Genomic DNA, 13303 nt, shown 5'->3' with positions numbered 1-13303 from the left:
TTATAGTCCTGCACATCATGTAGCTTGGAGCTGCCTCAGGCAACACTGACCCAGTTAGACTCTTCTACTGACCTGCTGCAGACTTTTATATATATATATATTTTCTTCCTTTTTATCAGAGGATCACTCATTTCCGACGGAAGTGTGTAAGGCTGGGTGAGGTGTGGTGGGACGGACGGGTCTGTGGGAGGGGCAGCCTAAGAACAACAGTCAGCCCCTGACAGTCTCTCTGTCTGCGCCACTCCGCACCTTCTGCACCCGGACGACTCACCTCCTCTCCGCAGGGAAGGGCGCACTTTTTCCTCATGGAGGGCCGTATCACCTGTGGACTGTGGCTGCTCACCTCGCTGCTGGGGTGGGGGCGACTCTCGGCTTTCAACTTGGACACCGCGAATGTGAAGAGGATGGACGGGGAGAGTGGGAGTCTGTTCGGCTTCTCCCTGGCCATGCACCGGCAGCTTAGCCCGCGGGACACGAGAATGTAAGAACTTTTAAGGGTCGTTAATTACTCCTCTACGCACGCCTCGCTTTTAAATAACACCATGTAATTTAAAAAAAAGGGCCACACCAGAGGATACGGCTGTGAATTTATTTTAGAGCTTCTGAGGGAGGAATGTAAACTTTTTTTTTTTTTTTTGAGGCTATTTCTGGGAGCCATTACGTAACAGATTCAGCTCAGGTATGCCGCAGGTAGTTCAGAAATACTTTTTTCATCGTTGACGTCTCTTTAAACGACCCACATCCCACCAATAAGGCAGTCACTGTTACCATTCTGACTTGTTGTGAGTTTGGCACCCAGTTTGTTAATCTTTCCTCCCTCCGGGTTACTTATTTGCGAGTTTTTATTGGACTACCAGAGGCGTAGTTATACTGCGCATGCGCACGTCTCACCTCTTTGTTATTTTTTAGGTAGTTTTCTTTAGTTAAGACCAGAACTTTTAGTTTTAACAAAATATTGTTACCACTGGGGGTGTTTTTCTTTTAGAGGAGTTTGTTATTCAGCTTAAAGACAACCTGCTGACAAAGGGACTCTGAACAGGCAGATTATATTCACCTGAAATCAAAGCACTTTCTTACCTTTTTTTCCTGTTTAAAGTCTAATGATAATGTTTTTGTTTGTCTCTGTGTGTGTGTGTATTTGTCTGTCTGCCTGTTACCAAAGTATCTCAAGAACCACTTAATAAAACTCTAAGAAAGTACTGTAGTTACATCAACAACTGCTTCACCTTTGAAATCAACCTAATTTAAATTTACCAACATAGTTAATTTACATTTCCTAACACAAAACTGTCTATAACTCAGTTAATTTCACAGATATTGAGCTTCAGTTTAGTGTGGTTGTCGTTGAGAGTCATTCACAACACATACTCTGAGCATGACAACTCAGAATATCAAATTAGATTAGATGCATAATGTTATTTTCAAGGTTTGATCAAGTTGGCTACAACTTATTTATTTAATTTCTCAACATAAGATGCTATTGGTCTAAAACTCTGGCTTTAAAGGCAACGAGTGATATGCATTCCTTCAGTGAATATTAGGCCTTTATGTTTTATAATTAACCCGAATGAACAGTTTGTTTTTATCTGTCCATAACCAGTGGGTGCAAGAAGTTGTCAAAACTCTTATCTCTAGTAAACATGTTAATACTAAGTGTCATGTAATGACAATGAAAGTATAATGGAGATCAAAGTCTAATCTTTGAATAATATGATTATAGTGCTTTTAAAAGTTTTTAAAGGTTTTTGTATTCATTCAACTAATACCTGAAGGTCACAGCATCGACTTCAAAGGCTAAAGCTCTGAGTTATCATAAATGTCTCAATTTTCAACACTTAAACTGGACATTTTTTACATGCTGGTTAAGTAAAAGACACACCATGATCAGTACAAGCTGCCACAGCCCTGCTTCAGAATGTAAAATTAACTATAGGATAAGTAAGCACAGTTGGATCCGGTGAACTGAAAAACAACAGCTACTTGTAGGAGTCTGCATGTAAAGTTTTTTTCAAGTCAAATAACTGCGTTTTCCGTCATCCTAAGTGCAAAGATGTGTTTGTTTTAATCTGTGTGAATAAATGCTCCCGCAGTGAAGAATGTGTACACTTATACGAATGCATGTGCATGCATGCTACCTGCTAGCTGTGTGTTAGTTTTCCTCTTAATGGTGCTGATGCAAGCTGTGGCTGAGCACTGAGGCGTTGCCTTGCTGTCAGTCATCTGGAAAAGTGTGCTGCCTGAAACATTCCTCACCTGGGGCAAGAAGAGAAGAGGCAAAGAGTTAATTTGTGCTCGCTGTGTTTTTATTTTGTAAAGTCTTTTGGCAGCAGCATTTGTGCCAGAGTGTGAGCAGGGTGTGCACAGTGAGTCACAGCCCTTCCTTCGCCAGTCGTTGGTGCCAGCTATCAGTCAGACTTGTATGTTCCACTGTTTTAATGTCTTGAAGGGATGAGTGTTACTGGTACCCCCAGGGCTGGACAGGACCTGTGGATGCACGTGTGCATGTGTTCGTGCCTGCAGTCTGTGCCTGTGCAGCATTCTGAGCTCTTTTATTATCGCTAGATTAAGCTGTCCGTATAATAAAATCTATTGGGAAAGCACACAATTCAAAAAGGGGGAGAGGAGGGAGGAGGAGGAGGACAAGTTACAAACTAGAAGAAATGCATTTTCTGTGAAAACGCTGAATGTCTTTACTGAAATTTACTGTAGAAGGTGAAACTGAGTTGTCAAAGCTAAATAAGCAGAACACTAGCTAAAAGATAAAATGATCAAAATACTGACTAGAAGAAGTCAAATGCTGGCTTGAAGCCAAAAGTAGCAAAATTCCAGCTAAAATCTAAAAGTAACAAAATATTAGCTAAAAGTATTAAAACATTAGCTAGACGCTAAAAGTATCAAAAGCTAGATAACAGCTAAAAGTAACAAAAGGGTAACTTTAAGTCGTAAGTAGCTAAAATCTCAAAGTAGTCTAAAGAGACCAAAAAAAACGAAGTATGCTGAAGTAGATGAACAATGTTTTTAAAGGAACTAAATAGAATTAGATGTATTCATGTAATTCCACAATTGTGTAAGGTAGGAATGTCAAACTACACAACAGGAGACCTCATATATCAAGGGTAATCCCTATTGATTTAAAGTTCATGGGATCAAATGTCAAGGTCACAGGTGAACCCTTGTCCGTGCTCCAACTCTAGACATGTACTCAGGATCGTTGTGTGAGGGAATTCATGCTTTGGATTTTGATTTTTCTGACAGGCGTGTTCTCTACTGTCAGCGATATTCTTGTTTAAATAGTATAAAAGTAACAAAAACCAATTGCATCATTGCACCATGACCGGAATGTTTTGATGTATGAATGGTTAAAGTCACACAATATATGCAGAAGTAGTTAGATTGCAAAAAAAAAGGAAAAAAACGTAGATATAAAAAAACAAAACAGGATTCACACAACTGGGAGAGTTTCAGAGGTTGAGCTCAGTTTACTGTATGTGGGAGACAGTTAATGCATGTGTGTGTGTTTGATTGAGAAAAGAAATAAAAAAACAGTAGGAGACAGAAACACTTGTCAGCATCTTCAGTAGTAGCTTAAATTGATAGAAGAGACTGGGAGGGGCCGTGACGCTTTGTGCTGAATTTAGCACTGTGTATGGCAGCATGTGGTGTGTGTATTTGATAAAGAACAAGCACTCGAGTCATACGTAGCCCCGTCCTCTTTCCCTCGGGTTATTTTAGGTTATCCAACATCAAAGTGGGAGGAGCTGAAGGGAAGAAAGAGGTGATAGCTTAAGGAATGCTGAAAGGAACATAAATCACTTTTACATCTGGGCACCATGATTCAACCGGTCGGAATCAGCAGGCTTTATCCACACAGATGGATGGAGGGGAAAAGTTGGGTAATGCTTGTGTCATGAACCTGTGGATCTGCAACCCATTTGGAAGTTGAAGAAATGCCACAGCTCGTTGCTAAACAACAGACTGTGCCCATGTAGTCGAAAGTTTACTACTATAAAAACAAAGCGCCTGTCTCGAGTCTCGATGGGGATGTTATTTCCAGCGGCTGTCCAGCATCATCAGAGACAATCTGTGTGTCCGAGTGTCACTGTCTCTGTGTTTACCTCAATCCAAGCCTGCATATCAGGGCTTCCTCTGCTGATGAGAAATGAATAAATAAACAACTGAGTGGCTGTCGGTGGAGCAGTGGATCAACCTTATCACATCATGTCAGCGCTTTAACCCTCAATGTGTTGCAAAAACTAGTGATAGCAAGAAAAATACAAAGCGTCCATTTGGGTTAGCTTCAAATGTCAACATTCAGAATATCTTATATGTTTTTATTATCACCCGCTGTAGGAAGAGAGAGGCAGACGGTAATGTTTTTTCCTCTCTGTTACCAAAATATCTCATGAACCAGTGGACAAATTTTGACGAAACTTGCAGAAAGTAATCTTTAAATGTACACCTAAAACTAATTCAATTTCGGAGTCAACCCAATTCAAGGTGGCTGTCTTTAAAAGCACAAAAATGGCTCTAACTCATTTTATTTTACACATATTGACCCAAAGTTTGGTGTGGTAGTAGCTACTCACTGCACCTAATTCTAGATGGCTGCCACAGCTAATCAACATTAGCCAACACCATAATAGATTTAAGTCATTCAGTTTTACAGCTATTGAGCTTAAATTTGATGTGGGAGTAGCTGAGAGTCCTTCACAACACAAACTCTGAGCCTGATATTGTGTGAGATCCCATCTCCCCAGAGACCCCATATTCATTGAGCTCTATTTCCCAGATTTGTTTTCCCACCTATTCTCCTGACTTCCTTTGTCTTTCAACATTCTACTCTCACTGAAAAAACAAAAATTGTTCATTATTATCTTTCAGAACAATCTCAATGAATGTAAAACACTATTATTTTCCTGTTCACAGGCTTAAGCAAATTGAGGTGTAGAAATGTCTCCAGATTCTGTGGTATCAAATTTCAAGTGTCACCGACTCACCCTTGACTGGATGCATCATGGGCGGATAAGAACACAAAATTATGGTTCTGTAGTTCTGAAACAAGGCCAGGTCTTTACACTTGTGAAAAAAAAAATAGGATAAACATTGAACACTTGTCTGTCTTGCAAACAGAGTCTCTTCGTATGTTTATTATGTATTTTACTCATCTTGAAAACATTAAATTTCCCCGGAGATTCGCATTCAAAAGCATTGAGAAACTCCATACGGCTATGCACGTTACAGGCCATATTTTCCATGTCAAAAATAGATTTATGGTCCATTCCTGATTTCACACATGCCTGCTCAGTATTCGACATGTCAGTAATCGTCATAATTTATTCCGCCGCTGAAAGTTATTCGCAAAATTTCACGTTTCTTCCCAATGCAGTTTGCAGAGTGGTCAAGTTAGGTCTGCGCTGCAGTCTTGCTGATCGCATTGGCCCTCAGCTCTTAGCTCTGCTATACAGTCTGTCTCAGTAAATCCCCTCCCAGATGGCTTGTGTGTCTGAGGATGCTTTGTTTTCCAGCTAAAAATGGCTTTGGTTAATTTCATCTGGCAAAGACAGCATGCTGTTAACTCTAAAGGTCATCGGAAAGGCGAAGCAAGTCGGAACGTGTGGACAGACAGAGTGAGGACAGTGCCTGGATTTGACTGGTTTACCGTTGTAAACATCATTTTAAAGTATGACATCTGAAAAAAAAAAAAGAAGAACTGGATGCTCATCGTCAAAGCTTGGGCGTGGCAGTTTACTGTCTTCTCAGTTCATAAAAGTATTCTCTGTGTTAGATACAGAAACTCTGGTTCAGGCATCCACGGGAAGCAACTAAAAGGGGTCTTTGATGAGCTGGACTGTGAGGACATGGAGCATGGGTTTGGTGGCAGATGTGCATGCTTATTTGTGTGTGTAATTATGGCTGCTGTGTGACAAGTGTCCTGGAATGTGTGAAAGTTATGTGTTATGCAGACAAACTGACTTACTTCGTGTGTGTGTTTGTTTTAGGTTGCTGGTTGGAGCGCCACAAGCAAAAGCCTTAAGTGGTGAGGAAGCTAAAATAACAGGGGGGCTCTACAAATGTGATATAAACTCTGAATCATGCACAAGAGTTATATTTGATAACGATGGTGAGCAAAACTATTGGCCAATTTTGATTTTCTTTCTGTTACAACCTTTTCCAGGCGTTACATTTTCTGTTTTTCCTCTCTGTGTCTGTCCTTCTGTAGAAGATATAAACTCAGAAAGCAAAGACAATCAGTGGATGGGGGTGACAGTCAGCAGTCAGGGGCCAGGAGGCAAGGTTTTGGTAAGAAAGTCTTTTTAATTATTGATAGTTTAACCTCACTATAAATTGGTTTCTTATAGCCGAGTCACCTGTGTCCTTCTCTTTCTCGGATAGACTTGTGCTCATCGTTACCAGCGGCGAAGCAACGTGAACCAACCCTCTGAAACCCGTGACATCATCGGCCGTTGCTATGTGCTGAGTCAGGACCTAACTATCAAAGCTAGCTTAGTTGAAGATGGAGGCGACTGGCATTTTTGTGACAACCGGCGAAAAGGCCACGAGATGTTTGGTTCATGTCAGCAGGGGCTCTCCGCTACATTTGACAATGACTTCCACTACTTTATCTTCGGGGCTCCTGGAGCTTACGACTGGAAAGGTATTTTTGTGCATGGGAATTTGTGACGTGTAAATACAACAGACTTTTATCAGTCCCGTCACCTTGACAATTCCCTCCTTCCCTTCGCGCCTCTCTTTAAGGTGTGGTACGCTTGGAACAAAGAAATGAAACTTTTATAAATATGGGCTTGTTTGAGGATGGACCATTTGAAGTAGGCGATGAGACTGAAAAGAACCCCAGACTGGTCCCTGCGCCTTCTAACAGCTACATGGGTAAAATTTTTAATCTTCGCCGTTGCCCCCAAAGAAACATATTTTGGCACGTGACTTTTCACTGATGATGATGAAAGTTAAAATGTCTTGGTTTCTTTCCGTTGGCTTCTTTAGGGTTCTCGCTGGCCTCAGGGAAACGCTTAACCAACAACGGTGAGCTGACGGTGGTGGCAGGAGCTCCCAGGGCATACTACAGTGGAGCAGTGATCCTGCTGAAGAAAGGCGAACAAACAAGCAGGGTCATGTTAGAGGAGTACACCCTGAAAGGGGAGGGACTGGCCTCGTCCTTTGGATACGATGTGGCTGTGCTGGATCTTAACGCGGATGGGTGAGGATGCTGGGTGACACATACTGTACACAGTTTAGCTTCTGCTGCAATCATTCTTATTTTGACTGTCCGCTTAAGAGTGTGTTGTGCTGTCGTTTGTTAGTTGGGACGATATAGTGGTGGGAGCACCTCAGTACTTTGAGAAGGATGGAGAAATTGGAGGAGCTGTCTATGTCTTTTTTAACAAAGGGGGAAACTGGGACAAAGTCAAACCTATTAGAATAGATGGACCTATGGACTCTATGTTTGGCCTAACTGTGGAAAACCTGGGGGATATCAATCAGGATGGTTACCATGGTAAGGATCCATTAATTGGGTGTTAGCCTATGTATACTATTGTGATCATCTCCTCTCTTTTAATAACCACACTGTCCTGCTGTCAGATTTTGCAGTGGGAGCTCCTTATAAAGACAGCGGTGTTGTTTACATCTACCATGGATCAGTCAAAGCAAAATTCGATAAAACAGCCGCACAGGTATGTAAACTAGTGCATCAACTACACAGAGCTGAATTTCTGACTCTAAAGCAGCGTTTTACTTTGTCAGATCTGCAAGTTGTCAGGTTTTAAAATGTGTTTAAGATAAACAGCTTTTTCAAATATGTAAGATTTATATCTAACAAAGCAAACTCCTAGATACAAAGATTCATTTTTGCCATTTAAATCAGTCTAAATTTAACTCTTAAAACGCTTGATGTTCTGGAATGTTGTCTTACTGGGGAACTGCAAAGCTCATACAGGCAGTAACAGTGCGACCAGGAGAATTGTGTGGAGGAAAGCCTGCTTAATATGAACCAGAATGATGTTTTATTGTTGGACTTTTGTGCTAGATGTGGTTTGTCCATAATAGATGCTCATAGAGGAGTCTTTAAGTGCATGCGGCATCAGATAGACTAGTTTGTGGATGGGTGATCATTTAGAAGTGACCTGAATGATATGCCATCTGTAATGGAAGTAGAGGTCTAAGAACCTGGAAAGAATTTTCTGTAACTGAAGCTTAGGCCATTGACACAGTGAACTAGAAATTCATGAATATGATTTTCTCAGAGTTTCCCTAAGTGTTGTTGTTGGGCTGTTGTTGGCTGAGGACTTGTGAAACATTGCATAGAAGTCAGGGACAATATCCTTAGATTGGCAGAATTAGGTCCTTCTTTTCTTTAAAAAAAGAGGTGGGAGGGCAGAAGGTGTGTTTAAATCACACTTCTCAGTCATTCTGGGAAATCTGTGCAACTTTGCTAGAGAGGAGGGTCTGGCAGATAGTTGAAATTTAGATTCATCAGGAGTAATGTGTTTTTTGGTTTGTGTTAGACACCTTTCTTAGGAGATGAGTTTGGACATGCCACTTAAGGACCTTAATACAGACCCAGAACTTGCTGGAGAGATAATATTGTGTGACTGGTTTGGGAACACCTTGGAATTCTCCTGGATAAAATGGAAAAGGTTACTGGGTAATGAGAGATTTGGGGCAGAAGATGGATGGACATATAGATAAAACATATTTTAAAAACTTGTTCAGGTTAAGTGTGATCTTACTTCCATGTGATTTAAAAGAGGTTTTTGTCACAAAAACAGTTTTTAAATTTTTGGCCTGCATGTCATATTTTTGAAGAAGATGTTTTTAATTTAATGCCTAAGGTTTTGACCAGATGTATTGATCTCCAGTGCTGTTACCCTTTTATAAAATTGTTTGTCCATTTACTGATGTTATTTATCTACTATGTTGGCTTTTGCTTACAAAATGCACTTCCAAAATACAGTTTTTATCCTCTGAATATTGTTAAAATAAATTCACTTAAAGATATAGTGAATAAAAAACATATTTTCCTCTTTATTTGGTGATTGAATCTGATTTCTCGGAAACACAGAAGACAAAGATCCCACGTGATCTAGATCACTCACTCCAGACTAATTTTTCTGTTTTTCTCCACTGTAGGTGCTTTTGGGTAAGTCTGAGGGAGTGAAGTTGTTTGGCTACTCTTTGGCAGGCAATATGGACCTGGATGGGAACTCCTATCCAGACCTGGCTGTTGGATCCCTTTCAAACTCTGTTTTTGTCTACAGGTGGGCAAGTTAAAGCTAGTACATTATTCTAATCTAGTGTCTGTCTTTGTACTTACTGAGATGCTCACTGACCTCTTTACATCCAGATCCAGACCGGTTGTCAACATCCAGAAGGAAATCTCTTTTACACCGAGTAAAATCGACCTGAGCAAGAAAAACTGCGGCGACACTTTCTGGTATGGGTGTCCCTGTTCTCCAGGATTTAGTCCGCAAAGTTCCCTTAATACAAACCCATTTTCTATAAAAATTATTACATTTTCTAAATTGCAACATTTACATAAATGTGCATGTTTTTATTTTGTTTGAAACTCCCCTTTAAGCCATTAGAAAATGTGACGTGTCCTTCGTAGTCTTTCCTGACAGACACCTGTATGTCAGTAGTTCCTTTGCACATGCTTCCCCACGCCATCACACACACAATTGGCTTTTGGACCTTACTTAGATCTTTCTCATCTTTGGCACTTGAAACCCAACATTTGTTTGCTGTTTTTATTTTTTTTAAAGCAAACTGAAATATGCTCTTATTTGGCCACAAAATATGTCTCCACTTTCTTTCTGACCATTTGAAAGAAATTTGTGTCGATAACGTGTTGATGTTTTAGTGCTGAGGTGATATATGACTTTATTTGTTGCATAACACAGCTTCAGTTTACATCTCTGAATGGAGCTGTGGGCTACTTTGAATGACAAGTCCTGAGTCCACAATGTATTTGCCACAGTCACATTTTAGTTCTTTATGTGCTACCAAAAACCACATGCATCCAACATGTTGGCCTTTAAACTCTGAGATCTGCTCAAACGTCTTACATCTTTGAACAGCGTAATGCACGCTAGCACTCTATTCTAAACAGCTGCTGAACTTTCTTTTATTGTTTTATTTTATTCTATTACAAACTCTTACCTGTTTGCAAAGACTTCCCGATTGGTGGATGCTCTTATTATAACCGGTTCATACCGCCTGTTACAAACTAAAACAGTTTGTTTGTGCCCATCTCCCAACTTATTTTAAATGCTGGCCAATTTGTTTAAATCAGCTAACTACAGTAATATTGGTCAGCCAAGTCACTGAAAATAATGTCCTGTATGTTTGTGTCTGGAAACTGATGGTTCAGAATAATTACAGGGGTTTTTGTGGGATTTCTCTGGAAACTGGGTGTATATTTTTAATCATCGTGTCACTGTACATCATTACTTTATTATAGAATGTAACTATAATATTTAATTCAGTATTTGTTTTTAAATTTTAAACATTTATCAATCCTTTATTTAAAAGCAGACATGCTAATCTTAGATCTGATTGTTTCTCCAGCTTGGAAGTGAAAGCATGTTTCTCTGATATGAGTCCAAAGAGCAACAGTCCTGACCTGAGTAAGCTGAGCCATATTTACTTTTTGTACTCTTCCTAAAGCAAAGTGTTGTTGTTACTTTTCATATTTTTCCCCACACACATCGTGTCTCTTTCTCTCTCCCATCTAGATGTAAGATACTCTTTAGAGGTGGATGCTGACCATAGGAAGAATGGTCTTATACCCAGAGCAGCTTTCACAACGCCTTCAGGTTCTGATCAGTATAAGTCAGACGGGACAATTACCATGAAAAAAGGACAGAAAGAGTGTGTTACACAGAAACTTGCCATACAGGTATTCATATTTTTAGCATTACTTTGACTTAAAAGTGTGTTGTTTGTGTGGTTGTTACAATTTTTGGGTGATTTTTATCCCCCTACAGGAAAAAATTAAAGACAAGCTACATGGTATCCCCATTGACGTGTCTGTAAAAATCGTGAATAGTCAGCGTAAACGCAGACAGAGCTCCACTTCCCCGCTCTCACCTGTCCTGGACGCCAAAGATCAAATGGCAACTCGAGAAATGGTGCGTTTGCAAAATACTCAGTGTGTGTAAAAACTAAGGAAAAGACCATATGTCGCTGTAAATGTGTTATTTTCACTGTCCCTGTATATACAGTACAAAGCCAGATCCAAAAAAGTTGGGACGCTGTGTAAAATGTAAATTAAAAACAGAATGCATTGATTTGCAAATCTCATAAACTCATATTTTATTCACAGTGAAACACAAAAACTCATCAAATGTTAAAACTAAGAAACTGTACATTTTTTAGTAAAAAATAAGACAGTTTTTAAAAATTTTATTGCAGTAACATTAAAAAACAACAACCTTGGAGACAAGCAACAAAAGACTGTAAAGGTAAATGGTACAAATAAGGAATGGCTGGAGGAGCATTTTTCATCTTATTTGGTTAATTGGATACAGGTCAGTAAGAGCATTTTAGAGATGCTGAATCTGTTAGAGGTAAAGATGAGCAGAGTTTCTCCAGTCTACAAAAATCTGTTTAAATTTATTAGAACAATTTTACTGTAATGTTCTTCAATAGGAAATTGGGAAGAGTTTGAAAATCCCATTATTGACAGTTTTATCATCAAAGGATTTCAAGAATCTGAGCTCAAAGAACATGGCTGAAAGTCAATAATGGATGCTGTGATCTTGAGGCTCTCGGGGACCACTGCAGTAAAAACAGGTCTGATTCTGTTCTGAACATCACTTCATGGACTCAGGAACACTTCCACTAATCACTGTCTGTAAACACAGTTCACCTCACATCCATAAATGCAGGTTAAAGCTCTATCAGGCAAAGAGGAAGCCATATGTATGGCCAAAATATGGTACAATTTCTTTAAACATTTGATATGTTTACTTTGTTCCATTGTGAAGAAAATATGGGTTTATGAGATTTGCAAATCATTGCATTCTGTTTATTAACATTTTACGCAATCTCCTGATGTTTTTTGGAATTGGGGTTGTGTTTTTAATTATGTATTTAATAACTGTCAACATGTTGGTAGGTGGGATTCCTGAAAGAGGGGTGTGGCAGTGACGATGTGTGTGAAAGCAACCTGCAGGTGAAATATCGCTACGGCTACATGAAAGCTGATGAAGATACATTCACTCCATTAAAAATGTAAAAGCACACGCACACACTAAGCTAACACTGGAGAAGGTCACTCCAATAACTTGGACAGTGAGCAATGCGAGACTCCTCAAAATACAGACTCATAAATCGGTGTTTTTGTAGGGATAATGGTGTGCCGTTGATCACACTCAGCAAGCAAAAGGTCATTGCCTTGGAGGTCAAGGTAACCAACCTGAATAAAGATGATGCATACGAAGCGTCGGTGATCGCAAACTTACCCAACTCCTTGACCTACGCAGCTTACCGTCTTTCAGATAAAGTGAGTCTCTTTTCCTCCTGACACCTTGTGTCGCTCACTTCTGAGTGTCTGGTTCTGATCGGGCCATGTTATGGGTTACAGGAGCTGCCAGTCACCTGCATAGCAAATAAAAATGGTTCGAGTGCTGAGTGTGAGCTCGGAAACCCCTTCAAGCGTGGCTCAGAGGTGAGAGAAAACAACTTTTTGACATATTTAAGCTTTTTTTTTATACAGTTGTCGTCGTTAATGCTTGGAAAAAAATGTGTGTACGTGTGTGTGTTTACAGACAACCTTCTACATCATTTTGAGCACGGCTCGTATCTCTCTCAGCGTCACAGAAGTGGAAGTTGAACTGCTGTTAAACACGTACGTGTTTGAACATGCATCACAAACGACTCCACTTACAGCTTCTTTAACAAAATTATAATGCAATATTTGTAATTTCTTGGGAGTATTTTGTGCTGATCTTATGTATACATTTTAACAGGACGAGTACCCAGAAGAATCTGCCTTTCGTCAAAGCAAAGGCGAAGGTGGCCCTCGAGCTGCAGCTGAACATAACAGGGTAAGAAAAACACATAGACGCGCAGAAAATGCACACGTAAGCACGGATTCAGGTGGCTCACTGTGCGCCTTCATCCTCCCAGACAAGTCCAACCGTCTCAGGTCTACTTTAGTGGAGAGGTCAGAGGTGAGTCGGCCATGAAGACTGAAAGCGACATTGGCAGCGCCATCACGCACCAGTTCAGGGTAAGTACAGGGAACCTGCAAGTCTTTCTGATGCACAAAACTGTATATATT

The 13303-nt window shown here is 40.1% G+C and overlaps 1 protein-coding gene across 2 annotated transcripts in view; it reads left to right on the top strand.

Annotated features, from left to right (window-relative positions):
• The first annotated feature begins 220 nt into the window (after nucleotides 1-220).
• LOC108239528 (integrin alpha-6) overlaps nucleotides 221-13303 on the top strand; it is an 18206-nt gene continuing 5123 nt past the window's right edge. For both annotated transcript variants that reach the window (XM_017422293.3, XM_017422292.3), the window contains exons 1-19: nucleotides 221-481; nucleotides 6000-6121; nucleotides 6221-6300; nucleotides 6394-6655; nucleotides 6757-6888; nucleotides 7003-7216; nucleotides 7320-7513; nucleotides 7600-7691; nucleotides 9148-9275; nucleotides 9362-9451; nucleotides 10585-10643; nucleotides 10752-10915; nucleotides 11004-11147; nucleotides 12137-12252; nucleotides 12367-12523; nucleotides 12605-12688; nucleotides 12789-12868; nucleotides 12990-13067; nucleotides 13150-13252. In XM_017422293.3, the coding sequence (XP_017277782.1) occupies nucleotides 306-481; nucleotides 6000-6121; nucleotides 6221-6300; nucleotides 6394-6655; nucleotides 6757-6888; nucleotides 7003-7216; nucleotides 7320-7513; nucleotides 7600-7691; nucleotides 9148-9275; nucleotides 9362-9451; nucleotides 10585-10643; nucleotides 10752-10915; nucleotides 11004-11147; nucleotides 12137-12252; nucleotides 12367-12523; nucleotides 12605-12688; nucleotides 12789-12868; nucleotides 12990-13067; nucleotides 13150-13252 (2475 nt within the window). In that variant the 5' untranslated portion in view covers nucleotides 221-305. The remainder of the gene's footprint in view (nucleotides 482-5999; nucleotides 6122-6220; nucleotides 6301-6393; nucleotides 6656-6756; nucleotides 6889-7002; nucleotides 7217-7319; nucleotides 7514-7599; nucleotides 7692-9147; nucleotides 9276-9361; nucleotides 9452-10584; nucleotides 10644-10751; nucleotides 10916-11003; nucleotides 11148-12136; nucleotides 12253-12366; nucleotides 12524-12604; nucleotides 12689-12788; nucleotides 12869-12989; nucleotides 13068-13149; nucleotides 13253-13303) is intronic.

This window comes from Kryptolebias marmoratus, linkage group LG20 (genome assembly GCF_001649575.2).
Source record: "Kryptolebias marmoratus isolate JLee-2015 linkage group LG20, ASM164957v2, whole genome shotgun sequence".
In the NCBI taxonomy this organism is placed as follows: Eukaryota; Metazoa; Chordata; class Actinopteri; order Cyprinodontiformes; family Rivulidae; genus Kryptolebias; species Kryptolebias marmoratus.
This window is presented reverse-complemented; position numbering and strand designations above follow the sequence as displayed.